Source organism: Anolis carolinensis, unplaced genomic scaffold, assembly GCF_035594765.1.
Source record: "Anolis carolinensis isolate JA03-04 unplaced genomic scaffold, rAnoCar3.1.pri scaffold_8, whole genome shotgun sequence".
Lineage (NCBI taxonomy): Eukaryota > Metazoa > Chordata > Lepidosauria > Squamata > Dactyloidae > Anolis > Anolis carolinensis.
In genome coordinates this window covers 7678986-7702694 of record NW_026943819.1, presented here as the reverse complement: position 1 = coordinate 7702694, position 23709 = coordinate 7678986, and the positions used below count along the sequence as shown (strand labels likewise).

The 23709-nt window shown below is 41.2% G+C and overlaps 1 protein-coding gene across 2 annotated transcripts in view; it reads left to right on the top strand.

The window, feature by feature from the left end:
- The window catches only part of phyhip (phytanoyl-CoA 2-hydroxylase interacting protein), a 74116-nt gene that overhangs the window by 36816 nt on the left and 13591 nt on the right, over positions 1–23709 (top strand). Inside the window, exons 2-5 of one of the 2 annotated variants that reach the window (XM_062961046.1) lie at positions 7655–7700; positions 14425–14608; positions 21973–22147; positions 23576–23693. In XM_062961046.1, the coding sequence (XP_062817116.1) occupies positions 7684–7700; positions 14425–14608; positions 21973–22147; positions 23576–23693 (494 nt within the window). In that variant the 5' untranslated portion in view covers positions 7655–7683. The remainder of the gene's footprint in view (positions 1–7654; positions 7701–14424; positions 14609–21972; positions 22148–23575; positions 23694–23709) is intronic. The other variant, XM_008120145.3, reaches the window with a different exon arrangement.

Here is a 23709-nt window from a genome sequence, read left to right as displayed (position 1 = left end):
TTGTGAATCACCGCAGAAGACGCAGAAATCAGAGGGAGAATGTTAGCATGTAGCAATTATTTTTACTCCCCTTAATAAATCTGTTTGCACCTTTCCTCCTGAAATTTCAAGGTGACGTAGAATTAAAAAGAACGGAATGACACGGGTCAGTAAAACACAAGGAAATGGCAAACTCAGACAAGGAAAAAAAATATATAACCACATAGAAAAGAGCAGTTTGAAACAGCGCTATGTCTCAAGAGGGTACATTTTATCATCTTTGGTGGTCTTGTCCAAAAATACAGAAATTTTGGGGGAAAAAATCCATGAAGAAACCCAAAAGATCTTAAATAAAAAAAAAATCCTTATGAAACCGGAATCCTACCTATTAGGAATTTTGGATTCTTCACTAAATTGGGATTTAAATGAAGATAAACTATCTATATATAAAAGAGTAATAAAATTTCGGCCTAGGACAAAAGAACAAAACTACACATCCCAGAAACAATAAACTTGGCAGCACAGCCCCTCATCCATGCCTCTACGTTCATACAACAACAAAAAATGAAAAATAAAGTCCTAATTAGAGGGAGAGGAATAATTGTTTTTATCCAATTGCTGCCAGTTAGAAGGCTAAGCTCTGCCCACTTGGTCTCCTAGCAACCCACTCAGCCCAGGGGACAGGCAGAGTTAGGCCTCACTTAGGCCTCTTCCACACTGCCTATAAAATACTGATTATCTGATTTTAACTAGATTATATGGCAGTGTAGACTCAAGGCCCTTCCACACAACTATATAACCCATTTATAATGGACTTAATGTCAGGGGAAAACTTTTACCCTTTACCTTAACTACCACCAATTCCTTAATACTTTATTTCCCATACCACCAGACTTCTCCACAGCAACGCGTGGCCGGGCACAGCTAGTTTATATATATAACAACGGCTGCCAGAATAGTCTTGGCTAAAAAATGGAAACTTGAACAGATTCCTGATTTAGAGCTTTGGTTGGAGAAGGTGGAAGAAATAAGAGACATGGACCAATTAACTTTTTTATATGAAAAAAACAAGAGGTAAACCCGTTAAGAAGACTAATTGGGAAAAAGTGGACATATATTTCAAAATAAAAGAGAAAGGCAAAATAAAAGAAGGACCGGGACACTAATAGTAATTCAGTATTTACAAATTGATGTAAACAGAATTTTACTCCCTTTTGTAAATCCCAAATCCCTACTCCCCTTTCCTTTCCCATCCCAAAACTATCCTCACGGTTTTCCTTATGTAATCCTTCCCTGTTTTTAAGTTTGTACGTTTGCATCACTTAATAATTTTTTTAAAAAAATTTTTTAAAAAGAAAAAGAAACAGCAATATGAAATACAGTAGAGCCTCACTTATCCAACATAAACGGGCTGGCAGAAAGTGAATATGTGAATTGCATAAGTGAATATGTTGGATAATAAGGAGATATTAAGGGAAAAGCCTATTAAACATCAAATTAGGTTATGATTTAACAAATTAAGCACCAAAACATCATGTTACACAACAAATTTGACAGAAAAAGTAGTTCAATACACAGTAATGCTATGTAGTAATTACTGTATTTATGAATTTAGCACCAAAATATCACGATGCATTGAAAACACTGACTACAAAAATGCGTTGGATAATCCAGAACGTTGGATAAGTGAGACTCTACTGTACTTGGTTCTCTGTGCAAATAAAAAAAAGAAGTATTTATCTGGCATCAAAGCTGGCACCAGAAGAATGCATTCCAAATAAAGGCTGCCACAACCCTAAAAAATGAAATCCTTGCTAGTTGTTACCTGCCTAATGCGTCTCATTCGAAGAGGCCTTCTTGGTACTTGCATTGCAGGTTTTGTTTTGTTTTTTTAGTAATGAGCATAAATATTTTTATTTTCAGTTTCACCTGCTATCGCTTTTGCCTAAGGGCTCGAATGTTTCATTGCTGCTTTGGAACGGTGTCTTCTTATGAAACCATTTAGAATCCTATCTTGATCCAGAAATTCAGTACAAGGAGGGATTGTGTGCAAAGCTTTTAAACCAACAGACCTTAGAAGTTGGTGGTATTTAGAGAAGCACAATGAAGGCTGGGCATTTTTTAAAATCTGCAGCAGCAGCTGGTAGGTAGGCAGTCGCATTGTCCTCCTGTCACAAATCTCATGATCTTTTGGAGGAAGCCAGACTGTGTAGATATAAGCACAAAGCAGTCTTATTGCAAATCCTCAGCTATTTGTTCAACCTGCGCTTTGCTTCTCAGATCTGCCAGGAATTTCTGCACCTACCGAGTCTAGTAGAACTATATAATTACTCTGGAAGAGTGAGGAACGGGGAGAGAAAGTCGACTCTGGGAAATTGCTCATCTCTTAGCAATCTTTGAGATGAGGACGGTCAACAAGCTAGTCCTTTCCGGAAAAGTATCTCACCTTTCCAAGCCCATTCCTCTTACTGATATGCAGACTACAGAATGAAGTCAAATAGACTCCCTACTTCTGCCCTGGACATTTGTGTCTTACTACGCCGATGATATCTGGATGTCTTTGAAAGACCGGATACAGTTTCCATTTCGAAGTAGCCTTCCACATCCTACTTCTCAACTCTGTTTTGTCCTGTCTGCACCTTAGCCCTGAGCTCCACACAAAGTCAGATCCAATGGAAAAGGAATTTGTTTTGCTAAGAAACTGGGAAACTTTGCCGAAGAGCTTGATCCAAAATTAGAAAAGGGTTGCATTTTTGACCCCAGCTCTCCATAACTGGCTGGTGATTCGCTTTCGGATAGTCCACAAAATGAAGGTTTTCACACTCGAGTTGAACGCATTCCTCAAGGGCTTGTGGGAGCATAGAAACTGCGAATTGCCTTCGCTTGCCTATATGCTCAGGAATACGTCTAGTAAAGTTAAGTCAAATGGCCCTGAGTTGACTTATCCACAGGTCAGCGGATAAAAAACCTGAGCTGACTTATCCAGTCCACAGATCATTGTGAGTACTGTACCTGAATGCTAATAAGAAGAAGAAGAAGAAGAAGAAGAAGAAGAAGAAGAAGAAGAAGAAGAACAACAACAACAACAACAACAACAACAACAACAACAACAACATGCCCTGGCAGAATATGTAAAGCAAAGTAAAGAACCTGCTTTGATTGAAGTAAAAAAAGCACCACAGACAAAAAACTAGTACAAGAAAACCGCACTACAAACTAGAGCTGACAGCTGGCACAACAAAACATTGCATGGAAAGTTCCTTGACAAAATTGAAGGAAAAGCTGACAAGGAGAAAACGTGGCTCTGGCTCACGAATGGCACCCTGAAGGAGGAGACAGAAGGCCTGATCCTTGCAGCCCAGGAGCAAGCCATCAGAACAAAGGTAATTCAGGCCAAGATCGAAAAATCAGCTGATGACCCAAAATGCAGACTGTGCAAGGAAACCGACAAAACCATTGATCATATCCTCAGCTACTGTAAGAAAATCGCACAGACTGACTACAAACAGAGGCACAACTATGTGGCCCAAATGATTCATTGGAACTTATGCCTCAAGTACCACCTCCCAGCAGTAGAGAACTAGTGGGATCACAAACCTGCAAAAGTATTGGAAAATGAGCACGCAAAGATACTGTGGGACTTCCGAATCCAGACTGACAAAGTTCTGGAACACAACACACCAGACATCACAGTTGTGGAAAAGAAAAAGGTTTCGATCATTGATGTTGCCATCCCAAGTGACAATCGCATTGACGAAAAACAACAGGAAAAACTCAGCCGCTATCAGGACCTCAAAATTGAACTTCAAAGACTCTGGCAGAAACCAGTACAGGTGGTCCCGGTGGTGATCGGTGCATTGGGTGCCGTGCCAAAAGATCTCAGCCGGCATTTGGAAACAATAGACACTGACAAAATTACAATCTGCCAACTGCAAAAGGCCACCCTACTGGGATCTGCACGCATCATATGAAAATACATCCCACAGTCCTAGACACTTGGGAAGTGTTCGACTTGTGATTTTGTGATATGAAATCCAGCATATCTATCTTGTTTGCTGTGTCATAATAAAATAATAATAATAATAATAATAATAATAATAATAATAATAATAATGACACTTTCTTTATATTCCGCCCTGCTCCCCAAGGGGACTCAGAATATACAGTATATAAACAAAAACAGGCAAACATTCAATGCCTTGATTACAATGACATACAATGAGAACTCCATACAATGGAGCTCCAGTGGCGAAGTGTGTTAAAGCGCTGAGCTGATGAACTTGCAGACCGAAAGGTCCCAGGTTCAAATCCCGGGAGCGGAGTGAGCGCCTGCTGTTGCTCCAGCTTCTGCCAACCTAGCAGTTCGAAAACATGCCAATGCCAAAACATGCCAGCAGGAAGGTAACGGCGCTCCATGCAGACATGCTGGCCACATGACCTTGGAGATGTCTACGGACAACGCCGGCTCTTTGGCTTAGAAATGAAGATGAGCACCAACCCCCAGAGTCAGACACGACTGGACTTAACGTCAGGGGAAACCTTTACCTTTATCTTTTACAATGAGAACATACATACACAGACAAAGGCAAAGGCTTCTCCTTTCATTTCCGGCTCTGGAAGCGATGCTCATCTCTGGCTCTGGGAGAGGTGCTCTTCTCCATTTCCAAGCTGAGGAGCCTGCATTGTCACTTCCTGGTCATGTAGCTGGCATGACTCCTTGGAGTGCCTTTTTGCCTTTTCTGCCGAAGCAGTACCTATTTATTTACTCACATTTGCTTGTTTTCGAACTGCTAGATTGGCAGGAGCCTAGGCTAACAGCAAGCGCTCATTCCGCTCCCCAGATTCGAACTGCCGACCTTCCAGTCAGCAAGTTCAGCAGCTCAGCAGTTTATAGGTGAACTATAAATCCCAGCTACGACTATTCCCAAATGACAAAATCATCCCCCTCCCATCCCCACCAGTATTCAAATTTGGGCGTATCGAGTATTCGTGCCAAATTTGGTCCATCCTGCATTTCAGATATTTACATTACGATTCATAACAGTAGCAAAATGACAGTTATGAAGTAGCAATGGAAATAATTGTATGGTTGGGAGTCACCATAACATGAGGAACTGTATTAGGAAGGTTGAGAACCACTGTACTAGTCGAACTATAATACCGCTTCTGGCTTTTTTGCAGTTGTGGCAGCCCTGGAGTGATCTTGGTGTTTTCTCCTTTCCATGGAATGATCCTTGACTTATCAATGGATCCTACCAAAATCCATAATTTTAATCTCAAAACCTGCCCTCCACTTGTACATGATGTCGACGTGTATATATAGTTCATTTATTGCATATTTTGACTGGCAGCATCTCTGTAGCAAAATGGGGAAAATACATCCTCCCTGGGGCCATTTTTGTGGCTTCCAGGACCCACTGCAGAAGACTGACTGTGGAAATTCACAACAACAAAATGCCAGCATTGTGCAACTGCTCACGTGAAAGTGATCGTTCCAATCCTAGTATGTTCCCGTTTGCTCAAACAATGCTCTTGTGATGAGAGACCAGGGAGGTGGGATAAAGTCCTAACACAAGTTGAGGGTACTTTTTGCAAGTGGGAAAGTGTTTGGCAGTATTTGCTTTGTGAATTGCGTTGGCGCACTCGGAGTTCTTGTTCCTGGAATCCAAATAGCCACTGCCATGTGTGGCTGTCATTCTTTGAGTTCTCCTTTAATAGCATTTAAAACCTAGCCTCTAAATTAATGAGATTATTTATTTACCCTCGATAGCGCTTTGCAAGATGGCTCTGAACAAATTCTGCCAAGAAAATGCAGTGACAGCTTTGCCTTAGAGTTGCCAAAACTCAGAAAATACTTGAAGGCACTCAACAATAACAACAACATCAACATCAGCTATTTATATGGTAGGGTTGCCATTAGATTTTTTTTTTTTTTTAGCAGAAAACAGCACAACTGGTTTTCTGGCGCAAAGTTCAGTGATGGATAAAGTGCCGCATGCTATGAAACACATAGAAAATATTTCTGGATCTCTGTTATGTTCCCACAGTTTCCTTGAGAAGGATGGTTTTGTCATTCACATCTTCCTAGTAGTATAATGTTTGTGAAACGGAGTTTACCCAGAGCCACCCCATAAGGATAGGTGATATTTAATCCACAGGATTATACCTGGGGTCTACCGTATTTCCCTGAAAATAAGTCAGTGTCTTATATTAATTTTTGATCCCAAAGATGTGCTAGGTCTTATTTTCAGGAGATGTCGTATTTTTCCATGAAGAAGAATTCATATTTATTGTTGAACAAAAAAATGAACATTTATTTTATACTAGCTGTGCCCGACTACACATTGCTGTGGCATAGTCTGGTGGTTAGCAATCCCTTTGGTTAGGAAGCAGCCTGGCTTTGAAGCTGCAAGACCGTTCCATCATGGCAACATTTTTTAAAAGTGGTGTTAGGCTCCGCATGCAACGATGAGGTCCTCTGAATAATGTAGTTGTTTCAGTTCACCAGGGGCCTCTGCGCATGCGTAGTAAGCAATGGGGGTTTTTCTGTTATTTGGACTTTATTTTTCTAGGTTTTTTTGATTGAAAGACATAGTTTGGATGACTCTGTCTTTTGTGGCCAAATTTGGTATGATTTGGTCTAGTGGTTTTGTTGTTTACTCCATGGGAAAAACACACATTACATTTTTATATATAGACTAGCTGTGCCCGGCCACGCGTTGCTGTGGTGAAGTCTGGTGGTATGGGAAATAAAGTATTGAGGAATTGGTGGTAGTTAAGGTAAAGGGTAAAGGTTTTCCCCTGACATTAAGTCCATTATAAATGGGTTATATAGCTGTGTGGAAGGGCCTTGAGTCTACACTGCCATATAATCAAGTTAAAATCAGATAATCTGTATTTTATAGGCAATGTGGAAGAGGCCTAAGTGAGGCCTAACTCTGCCTGTCCCTTGGGCTGAGTGGGTTGCTAGGAGACCAAGTGGGCGGAGTTTAGCCTTCTAATTGACAGCAATTGGATAAAAACAATTATTCCTCTCCCTCTAATTAGGACTTTATTTTTCTTTTTGTTGTTGTATGAACGTAGAGGCATGGATGAGGGGTTGTGCTGCAAAGTTTAGTGTTTCTGGGATGTGTAGTTTTGTTGTTTTGACCTAGGCCGAAATTTCATTACCCTTTTATATATATAGATAGATTGTTCAGTAGTTGTCATCGTAAACCAACATAACCAGACAAACTGTGAATCCTATCAAGAATTTTTTATTAAGGAGATAATAAGGAGAGATTAAGAAAAAGCCTGTTAAACATCAAAATTTACAAATGAAGCACCAAAACATCATGTTATACAACAAATTTGATAGAAAAAGTACAGTAGAGTCTCACTTATCCAACACTCGCTTATCCAATGTTCTGGATTATCCAACGCATTTTTGTAGTCAATGTTTTCAATACATCGTGATATTTTGGTGCTAAATTCGTAAATACAGTAATTATTAGATAGCATTACTGTGTATTGAACTACTTTTTCTGTAAAATTTGTTGTATAACATGATGTTTTAGTGCTTAATTTGTAGAATCATAACCTATTTTGATGTTTAATAGGCTTTTCCTTAATCTCTCCTTATTATCCAACATATTCGCTTATCCAATGTTCTGCCGGCCCGTTTACGTTGGATAAGTGAGACTCTACTGTACTTCCATTATTTCCATGAACAACAATCTATGGTACGTATATTTACCGATCCTGCATGCTCTGTTCTGTTCTGTTCAGCGGGCATGTTTCCCAACAAAAACTTTGCTATGTCTTACTTTTGGGGGAGGCCTTATATTTAGCAATTCAGCAAAACCTCTACTAGGTCTTATTTTCAGGGGATGTCTTATTTTCGGGGAAACGGGGGTAGTATGAAAAGTCAACCATAGCTCACAAGGTTTTCCCTGCATTTCCTTGCAAGACCTGTACTAACACAGACATCCATCCCAAGCTGTGTTCATACACGTCCCAGAATCACATTCCAGCCTTGGCAAATGGTTAGAGTAAGTCATAAAACAATCTATTTGTAAGCACATTGGAGACAATTGGATAATTACATGCAGTCAACGTGGATTATTTGAGGACAAATCGCGCCAAACCTGATTTCCTTCTTTAAGAAGGCGGCTGGTTTGGTTTATAATTAAGACGCAGCGGTAGAGCGTGAGCTACTGACAGAGCTCTTTACAGCAACCGTTTTCACAGAACATAATAAACCACGAGCCTGCTCCAGCCAGAGTTGTTCTGCAGTGTGAGATCTTAAGTACATTTGCCCAAAATGTTATTGCTGCAGGAAAGCTATGGACTTTGGGCAACAGATAACCAAATGATGCCAAAACTTACTTTATTTTTTATATTAATTTTTATTGAAATAAAAAGAAAAAAAGGGTTTGATTTACATAAAACGTGGAGGAACAATATAAGTATAGGAAAGTAGGAAAGGATATTGAGGGGGAAAAGTATAATATCTATATGTCCATATATACACATATGTATGTGCATATATAAACATATACAGTAGAGTAGAATAATAAATGTAATATTAATAAGATCAGAGTGAAATACAGTAGAGTCTCACTTATCCAACACTCGCTTATCCAACGTTCTGGATTATCCAACGCATTTTTGTAGTCAATGTTTTCAATAATTGTGATATTTTGGTGCTAAATTCGTAAATACAGTAATTACTACATAGCATTAATGTCTAATGAACTACAGTAGAATCTCACTTATCCAACATAAACGGGCCAGCAGAATGTTGGATAAGCAAATATGTTGGATAATAAGGAGACATTAAGGAAAAGCCTATTAAACATCAAATTAGGTTATGATTTTGCAAATGAAGCACCAAAACATCATGTTAGACAACAAATTTGGCAGAAAAAGTAGTTCCATATGCAGTAATGCTATGTAGTAATTACTGTATTTATGAATTTAGCACCAAAATATCACAATATATTGAAAACATTGACTACAAAAATGTGTTGGATAATCCAGAACGTTGGATAAGTGAGACTCTACTGTACTTTTTCTGTCAAATTTGTTGTATAAAATGATGTTTTGGTTCTTAATTTGTAAATTTTGATGTTTAATAGGCTTTTTCTTAATCTCTCCTTTATATCCAACATATTCGCTTATCCAACATTCTGCCGGCCCGTTTATGTTGGATAAGTGAGACTCTACTGTATTCAAAAACATTTAACCTACTGATGCCTCAATGAATGTAATTTTATTGGTATCTATTTTTATTTCTGAAATTTACCACTCGGCTTATACTGGAGTCAATGATTTCCCAGTTTTTTTGTGGTAAATTAGGTGCTTCGGCTTATATTTGAGTTGGATTTTACTCGAGTATATACGGTATATGGCTGCTTTTAATGTCTCACAACATGATACCTTTGGTTGCAATTCCAATAAAGAGGATTTTTTAAAACTCTTCAAGCTTCAGGAATGGAGTCTGAACTCAGCAGTATGTTCAGGGACCCTGAGCAAGTCATGAAACTATATATATATTTGCAAAAAAAAAAAAAAAAGGGGGGGGGATAGTGACAGCAGTTGAGCAACGATAGGATCTGTTACTCAATAACAATAAAAACGTCCCCTGCACCAGCTTCATGCTGGATCCGGGCACACAGATGGTACAATTGCAGTGCACTATGTCTCATTCCATATGGCTTCTATGTCTCATGCATTGCTATCTTCTCTACATTGTACAATGCCCACTTCATTGATGCATAACTAATCCAGGCATTGAATATGATGGTGTGCAAGATCACCCAATGGTGCTAATGCATTTTATCGCAATGTATGTGACACATGTTTGCTCATCAGCAGGGCACCTGCCCACATAGCATGGCTCTTTATTATTTGCATACCAGGACTATCCAAAATGGGAGAATGCATACATGATTGGAAGTTATAGTTCCACTTCACCATAGAGGAAATCGCAAGAGGAGGCTATTTCAGTGCCACGCCAAGCCGCACAATGTTGGCGCTTTAGGATTCTTCTTGGGTCTGTCTTCATGTGTGGAGACACGTGTTGCCCTCCCTACCTGAAATTCCTCTCTCCTTTGAGCTCCAAAACAAACATCTCGCAAACACTCTCCCTGCTCTCTGGGAGCCTGCTGGCCATGTGCCCCGTCCCTCCTCAGCGCCATCTGCTCCGAATCTCTCCCTTCTGTGGCTTGCAATGCGCTCCCTTTGCTCCAACACCTGCGAGGAGCCATCTGCTCCACCGAGGAGGCATCATTGTGTGGGATGGTATTCGCTGTTCAGATGGTTCCTTGGATTTGGAAAAATAAATTAATGAGGCCGAAGGGAAGGAGGGCGGGAACAAGTGACAATTGCAGGGTTACAATCTGGAGTTGGACTTGGAGCAAGGAGGGCAGAACTGGTCATTGTTGGTGGAACAGTGATGGTTTTGGTGACAATAGTGACCTCCAGCAAGAGCCAGACATGACTCAGTTGCATGTGAAGATACAGTTGTCCTATTGCTAACTAATATCCAGAATAGAATAGGTAACAAACTAATTACAATCATTACAGGCGCAAGAGTAATGCACAAATGAAGACTCTTTACAACATTACATCAAACATTATTTTCATGCTTGTATACTTTTTCAGTAACAGATAAATATATTCAGTGACTGAGTTCCACAGTGAATTCCAGTATTCTCCCACATAGATAAAAAGTCTTAAGAATGCATGGTCAATGAAATAAACAACTGATCATTTCTTCTGTAAATAGTGGTTCACACTTTAGATAAATTCCGCATTGTCCCATGCAAGTTAATGTCCCGGAGATGCGTACAAAGGAATGTAAAACATGAAGGAGTGAAGAACAACATGGATTCCCGGGTATTTTGTAATCCTTGTTTCTGGATCAAGATCCCTTCTTCAGGTTGCTTCTGAGGGTTCTTTCATGCGTTTGTGGTAGTAATGCATTTGTGCTGTAATGATTATAATCAGTTTGTTACCTATGTTCTATTCTGGATATTAGTTAGCAATAGGACAACTGTATCTTCACATGTATTCATAGATTTCTGTGTACTTTTGTGATGACTCAGTTGCATGTCAAACCAGCTATAATTTATTTATTTATTATTAATTTATTTACAACATTTTTACCCCGTCCTTCTCACCCGGAGGGACTCAGGACAGCTTACAACAGTCAGGAAATTACATTGCCCAAAATACATTCAATAAAACAACAATCTCCAAGCTCAATTGAATGGGTCACTTTACTTTCTCCTTGATATGAAAAAGTACATGGAATTGAAAAAGAAAATCCATAGAAATAGAGGAAAATCAGAATGGGACCACTAAAAATATACTGTATATACTCAAGTATAAGCCTAGTTTTTCAGCCTTTTTTTTAAGACTGAAAAAGCCCCCCTCAGCTTATATTCGGGTGAGGGTCCTGGTTGGCTTATATTTGGGTAAGCTTATACTCGGGAATATATGGTACATTTATTATTTTTCTCTATTATTATTGGTATTACAGTAGAGTCTCACTTATCCAACATAAACAGGTCGGCAAAAGGTTGGATAAGCAAATATGTTGGATAATAAGGAGGGATTAAGGAAAAGCCTATTAAACATCAAATTAGGTTATGATTTTACAAAATGAGCACCAAAACATCATGTTACAAAACAAATTTGACAGAAAAAGTAGTTCAATACACAGTAATGTTATGTTGTAATTACTGTATTTACGAATTTAGCACCAAAATATCACGATTTATTGAAAACATCGACTACAAAAATGAGTTGGATAATCCAGAACATTGGATAAGCGAGTGTTGGATAAGTGAGACTCTACTGTATTACATTTATTATTTTTCTGTATTATTGTTGCTACTATTACATTTATTTTACTCTATTATTATTATTATTATTATTATTATTATTATTATTACATTTATTATTTCAGTCTGATCTTATTATTCTTATTGCATTTATTATTTTACTCTATTTATTATTACTTGTATTATTTTCCTGTATTTATTATTATTATTATTACATTTATTATTTTACTCTATTATTATTAAAAGGATACATAAGCACATTTACATTGAAGAAGATGAGAATAATGATTTGATCAGAGTTGGACCGTCTTATCTTAAATGTGAGCTTGATGTAAATATTCAAAAACATTTAACCTACTGATTCCTCAATTAATGTAATTTTATTGGTATCTGTTTTTATTTCTGAAATTTACCACCCTTGGCTTATACTGGAGTCAATGTTTTCCTAGTTTTTTTGTGGTAAAATTAGGTGCCTCGGTTTATATTCGGGTCGGCTTATACTCGAGTATATATGGTAAGCGTAACCCACACTGCTAGCATTTGCCTTGCTGCACTCCAAAGGGCCAGATAACTGTTGGGTAGATATTGGAAAATAGACTTTTTGGACTATAATTTCCAAAATCTCCCTATGTGTTACACTGCCTGAGGAAATTCTGGGGACTGTCATCTCCGGAAGTAAATCTTCCAAGCTCTGGGTGAGATCTTGTCATTAGCGCTTTGCATGTGCATTGGATGCTTCCCAATTGGATGCTTCATCATTTCCATCTTTCTCCCTGAGGATGCTGGCAGCAGTAAAAGGGAAAAGCTGGGGAGTAGCAGAGTTGGCAAGATTTCCCTGCCGCTGCTCTGGTTTTCAGGGTGATATGGTTGGTTGTGCTGCCCACGTTTCCTGCGGTCTGTTCCTGGAACCAGAGTTAGATCCAAAAGTCCATCCAGCAAAAGTTGTTGTTGATCAAAGAGTAAGGAAGTCAGGACTCTTGGAAACCATGGAAATCTACTGATGGCATTAAGCAAAGCCACATTGTCTCAATCTCAGTGGGTAACCATGGACAAACATCTTTCCAAGAAGACCTTATGACAGGGTCACCATAAGTTTGAGTCAACTTGAAGACACGCAATAACAACAACAAGAAGAGAAGTCAGGCGTGAAAAGCTGTAGCTCAAGCCAGGCCATGAAGCTGGCAAGGCCATTAATGCTAATCAATGTGAATCATTACAACATTCACACTGGCCTCTAATAGACAAGAGTTCTTTCTCCCACCCTGGACCTTCCACAGATATATAAACCTCCTTTGCCAATGGTGATGGTTGACCTCATTGTCAGTGGGATAGTGAATGTACTCCGGGTTTTAATATTCCGATAGGGTTCAGCACCTTGGAGAGATCATTTGGCGGTTAAACTGAAACCCAGACCCCTTCCACATCTGACTAAAATCCTACATTTTCTGCTTTGAACTGGAATATATGGCAGTGTGGACTCAAATAACCCAGTTCAAAGCAGATATAGTGGGGTTTTCTGTCTTGATATTCTGGGTTATATGGGTGTATGAAGGTAAAAGGTAAAGATTTCTCCTGACGTTAAGTCCAGTTGTGTCCGACTCTAGGGGTTGGTGCTCATCTCCATTTCTAAGCCAAAGAGCCAGCATTGTCCGGAGACACCTCCAAGGTCATGTGGCCGGCATGACTGCATGGAGCGCCGTTACCTTCCCACCAGGGCAGTACCTATTAATCTACTTTTTGAACTGAACATGCCTACCTGTATTTTATAATGTGTTTTATGATGTAAGTTAATAATAATTTTTAACTGATTTATATTGCACTGTATAATTTTTATATATGCGTTTTATTGTAAGCCACCCTGAGTCCCCTGTTGGGTGAGAAGGGCGGGATATAAATATTGTAATAAATAAATAATACTCACATTGGCATGTCTTCGAACTGCTAGATTGGCAGAAGCTGGAGCTAACAGCGGGTGCTCACTCCGCTCCCCAAATTCGAACCTGGGACCTTTCAGTCTGCAAGTTCAGTAGCTCAGTGCTTTAACACACTGCACCATCGGGGGCTCCTTATGAGTGCTCCAAAAAGCATTCATAATCCCATTGGCTGCCGCAGTTGAAGGAGAGCAGGACCCAAAAAGGTGTCTGAACAGAGCAGAGACACTTGTTTTGCTACAGTCAACCTTCCACATCTTCTGGGATAGGAGAGAGCCTGAGATAACATCTCTCTATAAACCTTTATAAGCTCTCTATAAGCTCCCAACCTTTGGGCCGCCAGGTGTTTTGGACTTCATCTCCCACACTTCATAACAGCTGGGATTTCTGTGAGTTGAAGTCCAAAACACCTGGAGACCCAAAGGTTGGGAACTACTCCTTTAGATCTTCTGGTGTGCTTCTGTGGTCATTGTCTGCTGGAAGCTGACCTTACAACTGTGCCGGAGGATCTAGAGATTCCTACGGAGATCATATTAACCAAACCTGTGAATAATCAGATCCGAAAAAAGCAAAGGTCTGACTGTCCTTCTTTTCTGACTCCTATGTGGTTCCCAAACCTTCCCTTTTGGTGTTTCCTTTTGCTTCTGGTTCACCGATGTCTTCTTTATCTGTCCCAACCGCAGGAGCCGAACCGGTCGTATCATGGAATTGCTGTCCACCCCGCACAGCATCGAGATCAACAACATCACGTGCGACTCGTTCCGGATCTCCTGGGCCATGGACGTTGGCGACCTGGACAGAGTCACTCACTACTTCATTGACCTGAACAAGAAGGAGAACAAGAACTCCAACAAATTCAAACACCGGGTGAGCCATTGTGTTGGGTTAGGTTATACCTCTACCCTGTATTTTATTATCTATGCACATTAACTTATCATTTTATTCTTGCATAGCTGCTTCAGGCTCTCCACCTATGCAGTCGATAGAATTGTGCCTGGTGGCTGACTGGTATTATTAACTGTTATAACACTTCTGTTTTATATTATACTAGCTTGCCCGGCCACGCGTTGCTGTGGCTTATGGGAATCCTTTGTTGGCCAGATGGAATAGCAGTGAATAGCCTTGCAGTCTCAAAGCCTGGCCGTTTTTTGAAGTAGCTGGAGCTTTTTGTTGTATGAACGTAGACGCATGAATGCAGGGTTGTGCTGCCAAGTTTAGTGTTTCTGGGATGTGTAGTTTTGTTGTTTTGTCCTAGGCCGAAATTTCATTACCCTTTTATATATATAGATTATTGTTTTTATCTTTTTATACTGTAAATTGTATTTATGTTGTTGTTTCTCTGCTTAATTATGTTGTTTGGGCTTTGCCCCATGTAAGCCACCCTGAGTCCTCACGGAGAGATGGTGGCGGGGTATAAAGTTTTTAAAAATAATAATAATAATAATAATAATTATTATTATTTGAAACACAACAAGATGAGTCCACAGCAGGCACTCTGCTGGCTATTATACTGGATCACACTTCCCAAGTGTCTAGGACTGTGTGATGTATTGGTGAATAATGCGAGCAGATCCCAGTCAGGCGGCCTTCTGCAGCTGGCAGGTGGGGATTTTGTCAGCGCCGATTGTGTTTAAATGCAGGCCAAGGCCTTTAGGCACTCCACCCAGTGTGCCGATCGCCACTGGGACCACCTTGACTGGCTTGTGCCAGAGTCTTTGCAATTCGATCTTTAAATCCTCATATTGTGTCAACTTTTCCAGTTGTTTTTCTTCAATCCTGCTGTCCTCTGGGATTGCAACATCGACAATCCATATTTTGTTTTTTTAACACGATCGTGAGGTCAGGAGTATTGTGCTCCAACACTCTGTCTGTCTGAATTCGGAAGTCCCAGAGTAGCTTGACATGTTCATTCTCTGTAACTTTTTCTGGCTTGTGATCCCACCATTTCTTTGTTGCAGGCAGATGTTATTTGTGGCACAAGTTCCAATGAATCATCTGAGCAACGGTGTTATGCCTCTGCTTGTAGTCTATCTGTGCGATCTTCTTGCAGCAACTGAGGATGTGATCTATTGTTTCATCTGCTTCCTTGCAGAGTCTACATTTGGGATCTGTCATCAACTTTTCAATTTTGGCTTTGATGGCTTTGGTTCTAATGGCTTGTTCTTGGGCTACCAGGATCAGGCCCTCTGTCTCCTTTTTCAAAGTTCCATTTGTGAGCCGCAGCCAATGTTTTTTCTTTGTCAATTTGGCTCTCAATTTTTCCCAGGAACTGTCCAAGGAGAGCCTTCTTTCGCCAGTTTTCTCTTCTGCTCTGGATTGTGTTTTTGCGGTATTCACTCTTTGTCTTTTGCACTTGAAGCAGTTTACTACTGTTGACTTCCCTCAATGCTGGTTCTTGACTGCCTTTCACATCATCTGCCAGGGCATCTTTCTCTTCTTCTACCATTTGTTTCACTTACAGAAGACCTCTTTCTGCCTCCTGATTTTCTGGGCAGGTCAAGACTGTTGACATCACTACACGGGTGTAATGAGTAGTGGATTGTCATCAGTTTTCTTGTTTTTCTGTCCAGATCATTTAGCTCTGCTTGTGTCCAGTTCACAATTCCAGCAGTGTATCTAATGACGGGGATGGCCCAGGTGTTGAGAGCCTTGATTGTATTTCCACCATTTAGTTTGCTCTTCAAAACCTTTCTGACTCTTTCGATATATTCTTTGCTGACCACATTTTTCACATGCCCATGCTTGATATTGTCTAACTGTAATATGCCGAGATATTATTATTATTATTATTATTATTATTATTATTTTATCATGACACAGCAAACAAGATAGATATGCTGGATTTCATATCACAAAATCTCAAGTTGAACACTTCCCAAGTGTCTAGGACTGTGTGATGTATTTTTGGATGATGCGTGCAGATCCCAGTAGGGTGGCCTTTTGCAGGTGGCAGATTGTAATTTTGTCAATGTCTATTGTTTCCAAATGCCAGCTGAGATCTTTTGGCACGGCACCCAGTGTGCCCATCACCACCGGGACCACCTGCACTGGTTTCTGCCTGAGTCTTTGAAGTTCAATCTTGAGGTCCTGATAGCGGTTGAGTTTTTCCTGTTGTTTTTCGTCAATGCGACTGTCACCTGGGATGGCAACATCAATGATCCAAACCTTTTTCTTTTCCACAAGTGTGATGTCTGGTGTGTTGTATTCCAGAACTTTGTCAGTCTGGATTCAGAAGTCCCACAGTATCCTTGCACGCTCATTTTCCAATACTTTTGCAGGTTTGTGATCCCACCAGTTCTTTGCTGCTGGGAGGTGGTACTTGAGGCATAAGTTCCAATGAATCATTTGGGCCACGTAGTTGTGCCTCTGTTTGTAGTCTGTCTGTGCAATTTTCTTACAGCAGCTGAGAATATGATCAATGGTTTCGTCGGTTTCCTTGCACAGTCTGCATTTTGGGTCATCAGCTGATTTTTCGATCTTGGCCTTAATTACCTTTGTTCTGATGTCTTGCTTCTGGGCTGCAAGGATCAGGCCTTCTGTCTCCTTCCTTCTTCAGTGTCCCATTCGTGAGCCATAGCCAGGTCTTCTCCTTATCAGCTTTTCCTTCAGTTTTGTCAAGGAACTTTCCATGCAATGTTTTGTTGTGCCAGCTGTCAGCTCTAGTTTGTAGTGCGGTTTTCTTGTACTGTTTTTTTTTCTGGTGTGCTTTGAGGAGTTTCTGATTTTTGACTTCAATCAAAGCAGGTTCTTCACTTTGCTTTACATGTTCTGCCAGGGCATGTTCTTCTTTGACTGTTTGTTTATTATTATTATTATTATTATTATTATTATTGGGTAAAATGGGACAGGAAAGGCAGGAAATGCTATTGGGGAGCTACACCCAACCCTGTGTGTTCGACTTCAAATCCCATCAACTCCAATCAAGCTTTTGGGAGGAGGATATTTTCGAGCCATGGATGGTTGAATCCATGGATATATGAAGGGCCGACTGAAGCTAGCAAATGAATTTCCCTTGCAAGAAAAGGCCCATTTGAGAAAGAGACACTAAAGGAAGGTGTCCTTCTTCACAAAAACAGGAGGTCATGAAATGAATTACTCACATTTCTCCCTCTGAAATGGAGTTAGTAATTTCGGCGCTGTTTAACAGGATGGGTTGCTATAGCAATGCTATGCAATGCTTAACATTATTTCTCTCCTCGCTCTTTTTCTTTCTTGCTCTCCCTGTTTCTCTCTTGGTTGGAAGATCTCCCCCACTCCTTTTTTTCTTCCGCATTTACCGTTGCCACAGAAACAGCACTGCAGTGCAGAGAGGTGCCTGTGGTCTGTTGATGTGGCAAAGTTCGCGCTTCAAAACAAAGATCTCTTCAGTCCTTTCACTCACAGAGTCCTGTTTGGCCATTCTAACCACTACAGAATAGGAATTATTTTTTAATTTTGGTGATGGACAACCTGTGCTTTGGATATGCCACTTCAGAGGGCTTTGGTGACTGAAAACTACATATTTTGGAGAACTCAAAGCAGCCAGGCTTTGAAGCTGCAAAGCTATTCAATGCTAATCAAGCTGGCCAATTGCAACATCTACACTTGCCTCAAACAAATAAGAGTTATTTCTCCCACCATGGACATTCTACAGATATATAAACCTTACTTGCTTAGACCTCACAACCTCTGAGGATGCCTGCCATAGATGCAGGCGAAACGTCAGGAGAGAATGCTTCTGGAATATGGCCATATAGCTCAGAAAACTCACAGCAATCCAGAACTATATATATTTCGGAGAAAAGGCAAGATTAGAACCCTTTCCCCTGATGTGCAGAGATTTGTGTTGTACAGAACAATTTCCCCATATCCACAAGATGATTATCCATGGTTTTCTTTATCCACATCCAACAAAATACGGCATTTTCCAGGTGCTTGATTTCGATTCTGTGGCATTTTGGGGCAGGAAGTCCTTCATTTCAATAGAGGTTGCAATTATCCACAGTATTGCATATTCATGTATGTCCAAGAAGTCTCACAGCTTTATCGCTGAACTGCTGACCTAAAGGTTGATGGTACAAATCCGCGAAATGAGGTGAGCTCCCATCTGTCAGCCTTAGCTTCCCATGCGGGGACATGAGAGAAGCTTTTGTAGACGACAATTTCTCTCACACCAGAAGCGACTTGCAGTGTGTTCTCATTTTGCTTCTGACATGATTTAAAAAATTACATTGATCCATGGTGGTTAAAGTGGTGTCAAACTGCATTAATTCTGCAGTGTAGATACACCTCTCTATTTATTTATTTATTTATTTATTTATTTACAGCATTTATATTCCGCCCTTCTCACCCCAAAGGGGACTCAGGGCGGATCGCATTACACATATAAGGCAAACATTCAATGCCTTTTAACATAGAACAAAGACAAGACAAACATAGGCTCCGAGCGGGCCTCGAACTCATGACCTCTTGGTCAGAGTGATTCATTGCAGTGATTCATTGCAGCTGCTCTCCAGCCTGCGCCACAGCCCGAGCCATCTTTAGATACAGTAGAGTCTCACCTATCCAAGCTAAACGGGCCGGCAGAAGCTTGGATAAGCAAATATCTTGGATAATAAGGAGGGACTGAGGAAAACCTATTAAACATCAAATTAGGTTATGATTTTACAAATAAACACCAAAACTTCACGTTATACAACAAATTTGACAGAAAAAGTAGTTCAATATGCAGTAATGTTACGTTGTAATTACTGTATTTACAAATTTAGCACCAAAATATCACGATATATTTAAAACATTGACTACAAAAATGGCTTGGATTATCCAGAGGCTTGGATAAGTGAGGCTTGGATAAGTGAGACTCTACTGTATGTGTTTGCAACATCGCAGAAAACCAAGTTTGCCTAGTGTAGACACAAGAGAGTGTGAATCCTTTGGGATACCAGGAACCATTTGGAAACCTGAGCTTTGGAAGTGTAAATAGCAACATATTCACTTGGTGCTGCCCATAAAACGCTTCCATATTTCACAAAGACATACTATTTCGCTCATCAATAATTGCTGATAGCCATAAATACTGCAATATTCCACAGTGTTGAAGTGCCGTTTTTAATGAAGGCTGTAGTTCTAATTTCCAACAGCGCTCTCCATCTGTGAACACTGTAAGTAAAAAGCCTGCCAACAGTTGTCAGATGAAAATAGGTGCACTCTTGATAGATCACAGGGGATGGCAGCTTTTTGGTGCTGTAAACAAGGCATTGACGCATCGCTTGGAGGGCTGGCACACTCAAAAGCTTTTGGAAAGCTTTGCAGGAAAGAAATACACTTTTATGCCTCCTAATAAACAAACATATGTGAAAGTATAGGTACAACGTTTAAATCTTTTAACTGGCTGGAAGAGACTTCAGTCGGCCCTCTATTTACACAGATTCTGCACCAAGGGGATAAACATACATACTGGAATGTGTGTGTGAAATCCCAAAACCAAACCTTGATTTAACCATTTTTACAAACAATGGACACTATTTTATTATGCTACTGTATATCATAGCAATCGAGCATCCACGGACTGTAGTCTGCTCCAGATTGACTTTGGATTAAGCAGCCAGTGTAAATAAGCAAAATATGATGGGGAAAGGCCAAGATATTTGGACATATTTGTGTATTTGTGTGTTTTTGGCTGTGCTGTGATCTGCTTTGAGCCATGGGGAGAGGCAGGCAAGAAATATCATCATCATCATCATCATCATTATTATTATTTTATTATGACACAGCAAACAAGATAGACATGCTGGATTTCGTATCACAAAATCACAAGTCGAACACTTCCCAAGTGTCTAGGACTGTGTGATGTATTTTTGGATGATGCACGCAGATCCCAGTCGGGTGGCCTTTTGCAGTTGGCAGATTGTAATTTTGTCAATGTCTATTGTTTCCAAATGCCAGCTGAGATCTTTTGGCATGGCACCCAATGTGCCGATCACCACTGGGACCACCTGTACTGGTTTCTTCCAGAGTCTTTGAAGTTCGATCTTGAGGTCCTGAGTTTTTCCTGTTGTTTTTCGTCAATGCGACTGTCACCTGGGATGGCAACATCAATGATCCAAACCTTTTTCTTTTCCACAACTGTGATGTCTGGTGTGTTGTGTTCCAGAACTTTGTCAGTCTGGATTCGGAAGTCCCACAGTATCTTTGCATGCTCATTTTCCAATACTTTTGCAGGTTTGTGATCCCACCAGTTCTTTACTGGTGGGAGGTGGTACTTGAGGCATAAGATCCAATGAATCATTTGGGCTACATAGTTGTGCCTCTGTTTGTAGTCTGTCTGTGCAATTTTCTTACAGCAGCTGGGGATATGATCAATGGTTTCATCAGCTTTCTTGCACAGTCTGCATTTTGGGTCATCAGCTGATTTTTCGATCTTGGCCTTAACTGCATTTGTTCTGATGTCTTGCTCCTGGGCTGCAAGGATCAGGCCTTCTGTCTCCTTCTTCAGGGTCCCATTCATGAGCCAGAGCCAGGTCTTCTCCTTATCAGCTTTTCCTTCAATTTTGTCAAGGAACTTTCCATGCAATGTTTTGTTGTGCCAGCTGTTAGCTCTAGTTTGTAGTGCAGTTTTCTTGTACTGGTTTTTTTGTCTGCTGTGCTTTGAGGAGTTTCTAATTTTTTACTTCAATCAAAGCAGGTTCTTCACTTTGCTTTACATATTCTGTCAGGGCATGTTCTTCTTCTTTGACTGCTTGTTTTACTTGTAAGAGTCCTCTGCCCCCTGATCTTCTAGGCAGATATAGCCGGTCAACATCACTACGAGGGTGCAGTGAATGATGAATGGTCATGAGTTTTCTTGTTTTTCTGTCCAAATTGTCCAGTTCCGCCTGTGTCCAGTTTATAATGCCAGCAGTATATCTTATGACAGGTATGGCCCAGGTGTTTATGGCCTTGATGGTGTTGCCTCCATTGAGCTTGCTTTTGAGATGATGATGATGATGATTATTATTATTAGACTGCCATTGCAGATAGGGTAGGAATAGAGAGGAGCAGAAATACTGAGTTTTCTCTGATTTCACCAAGCCCAGCAATACCTCTCTCATATAAGAGTGGATGGCTGTCATTTGTCAGTAGCAGTTGGTACCAATGTGGCCACATCTCTCCAAAGTGCCATCTCACAGCTGACCATAGCCTTGGCAAGCCAGCCCTGGATCCTAAGTTCCAGTTTGATGCCTGATGATCGCTCATGTTTTTTCTTTGCGCAGGATGTCCCTACCAAGTTGGTGGCCAAGGCGGTTGCCCTGCCCATGACAGTGAGGGGACACTGGTTTCTGAGTCCCAGGACAGAGTACAGCGTGGCAGTGCAGACAGCCATCAAGCAGAGCGATGGGGAATATCTTGTATCTGGATGGAGTGAGACAGTCGAATTCTGCACTGGTGGTAAGTGTTTAGAAGACGCCAGACGGCCATAGCTTGTCATCTCCTTTGTATTGAGGCAAAGCAGTTCCTTCTATGGTAGATTTGATGTCCCGTGAAACTGGAAGCCAATACAACACATTGGCAAGCTCTGTGATGTCGGAAGAACCATACCTGCCCATGAGCCTTTCTTCTATGCTTTCCTATTGCAACTCCCATAGTTTTAAAAGGTAAATGTTTCCCCTGACGTTAAGTCCAGTTGTGTTGGACTCTGGGGGTTGGTGCTCATCTCCATTTCTAAGCCAAAGAGCCGGCGTTGTCCATAGACACCTCCAAGGCCATGTGGCAGGCATGACTGCATGGAGCGCTGTTACCTTCCCGCCAGAGCAGTACCTATTGATCTACTCACATTTGCATTTTTTCGAACTGCTAGGTTGCCCTGGTAGTGGCGCAGTGTGTTAAAGCGCTGGGCTGCTGAACTTGCAGACTGAAAGGTCCCAGGTTCAAATCCCGGGAGCGAAATGAGCGCCCGCTGTTAGCCCCAGCTCCTGCCAACCTAGCAGTTCGAAAACATGCAAATGTGAGTAGATCAATAGGTACTGCTCTGGCGGGAAGGTAACGGCGCGCCATGCAGTCATGCCGGCCACATGACCTTGGAGGTGTCTATGGACAACGCCGGCTCTTTGGCTTAGAAATGGAGATGAGCACCAACCCCCAGAGTCAGTCACGACTGGACTTAACGTCAGGGGAAAACCTTTACCTTTACTTAGGTTGGCAGAAGCTGGGGCTAATAGTGGGCGCTCATTCCGCTCCCGGGATTTGAACCTGGGACCTTTTGGTCTGCAAGTTCAGCAGCTCAGCGCTTTAACACACTGAGCCACCAGGGTAGGAGCTGGGGCTAACAGCGGGTGCTCATTCCACTCTCCGAATTCGAACCTGCGACCTTTTGGTCCATAGTTTAACTTTCTATGAAAATCACCTGTCAAGGAGGAGCAAACAGAATGAGTGTTTAAGTGGTAGCCCTCAGAGTTCCCCATTAAGAAACACAAAACTTTCCTCCAAGGTGTTCTTGCTCTCCATCCGAGAAGTCCACAAATTTCATGGCAACAAGAAGAAGCTTGTGGATGTTTTTGAAGTTCAGGAGCAAAGCAGAAGGAAAAAACCACTTGTTTGGGCTGGCTGAAAGGCTGGGCCTGAGCTGATGGGAACAGGCTGAGGGGTGCTGAAAGGCAGTAAATCCAGATTTCACGATGGAGCAAGAGTTGCCGAGTAGGAGGCCAAGGGTGTGTCAACCCAGATGGGAGGTGACAGGAAGGGAGAACTGCCTGGGGGCAAAAGGGAAGGCATGCCAGGTGTAGTGGGAAGAAGCCGGGGAGGCAGGCCTTCACGGGGTTGACCGGACAAGATGGGAGAAAAGCATGTCAAACCTCGTCGCCTTTTGTCTCCGCACAGACTATGCGAAAGAGCACTTGGCCCAGCTGCAGGAGAAAGCCGAACTCATTGCAGGAAGGATGCTCCGCTTTTCGGTCTTCTATCGGAACCACACCAAGGAATATTTCCAGCATGTCAGGTGAGTGCCTTTCAAG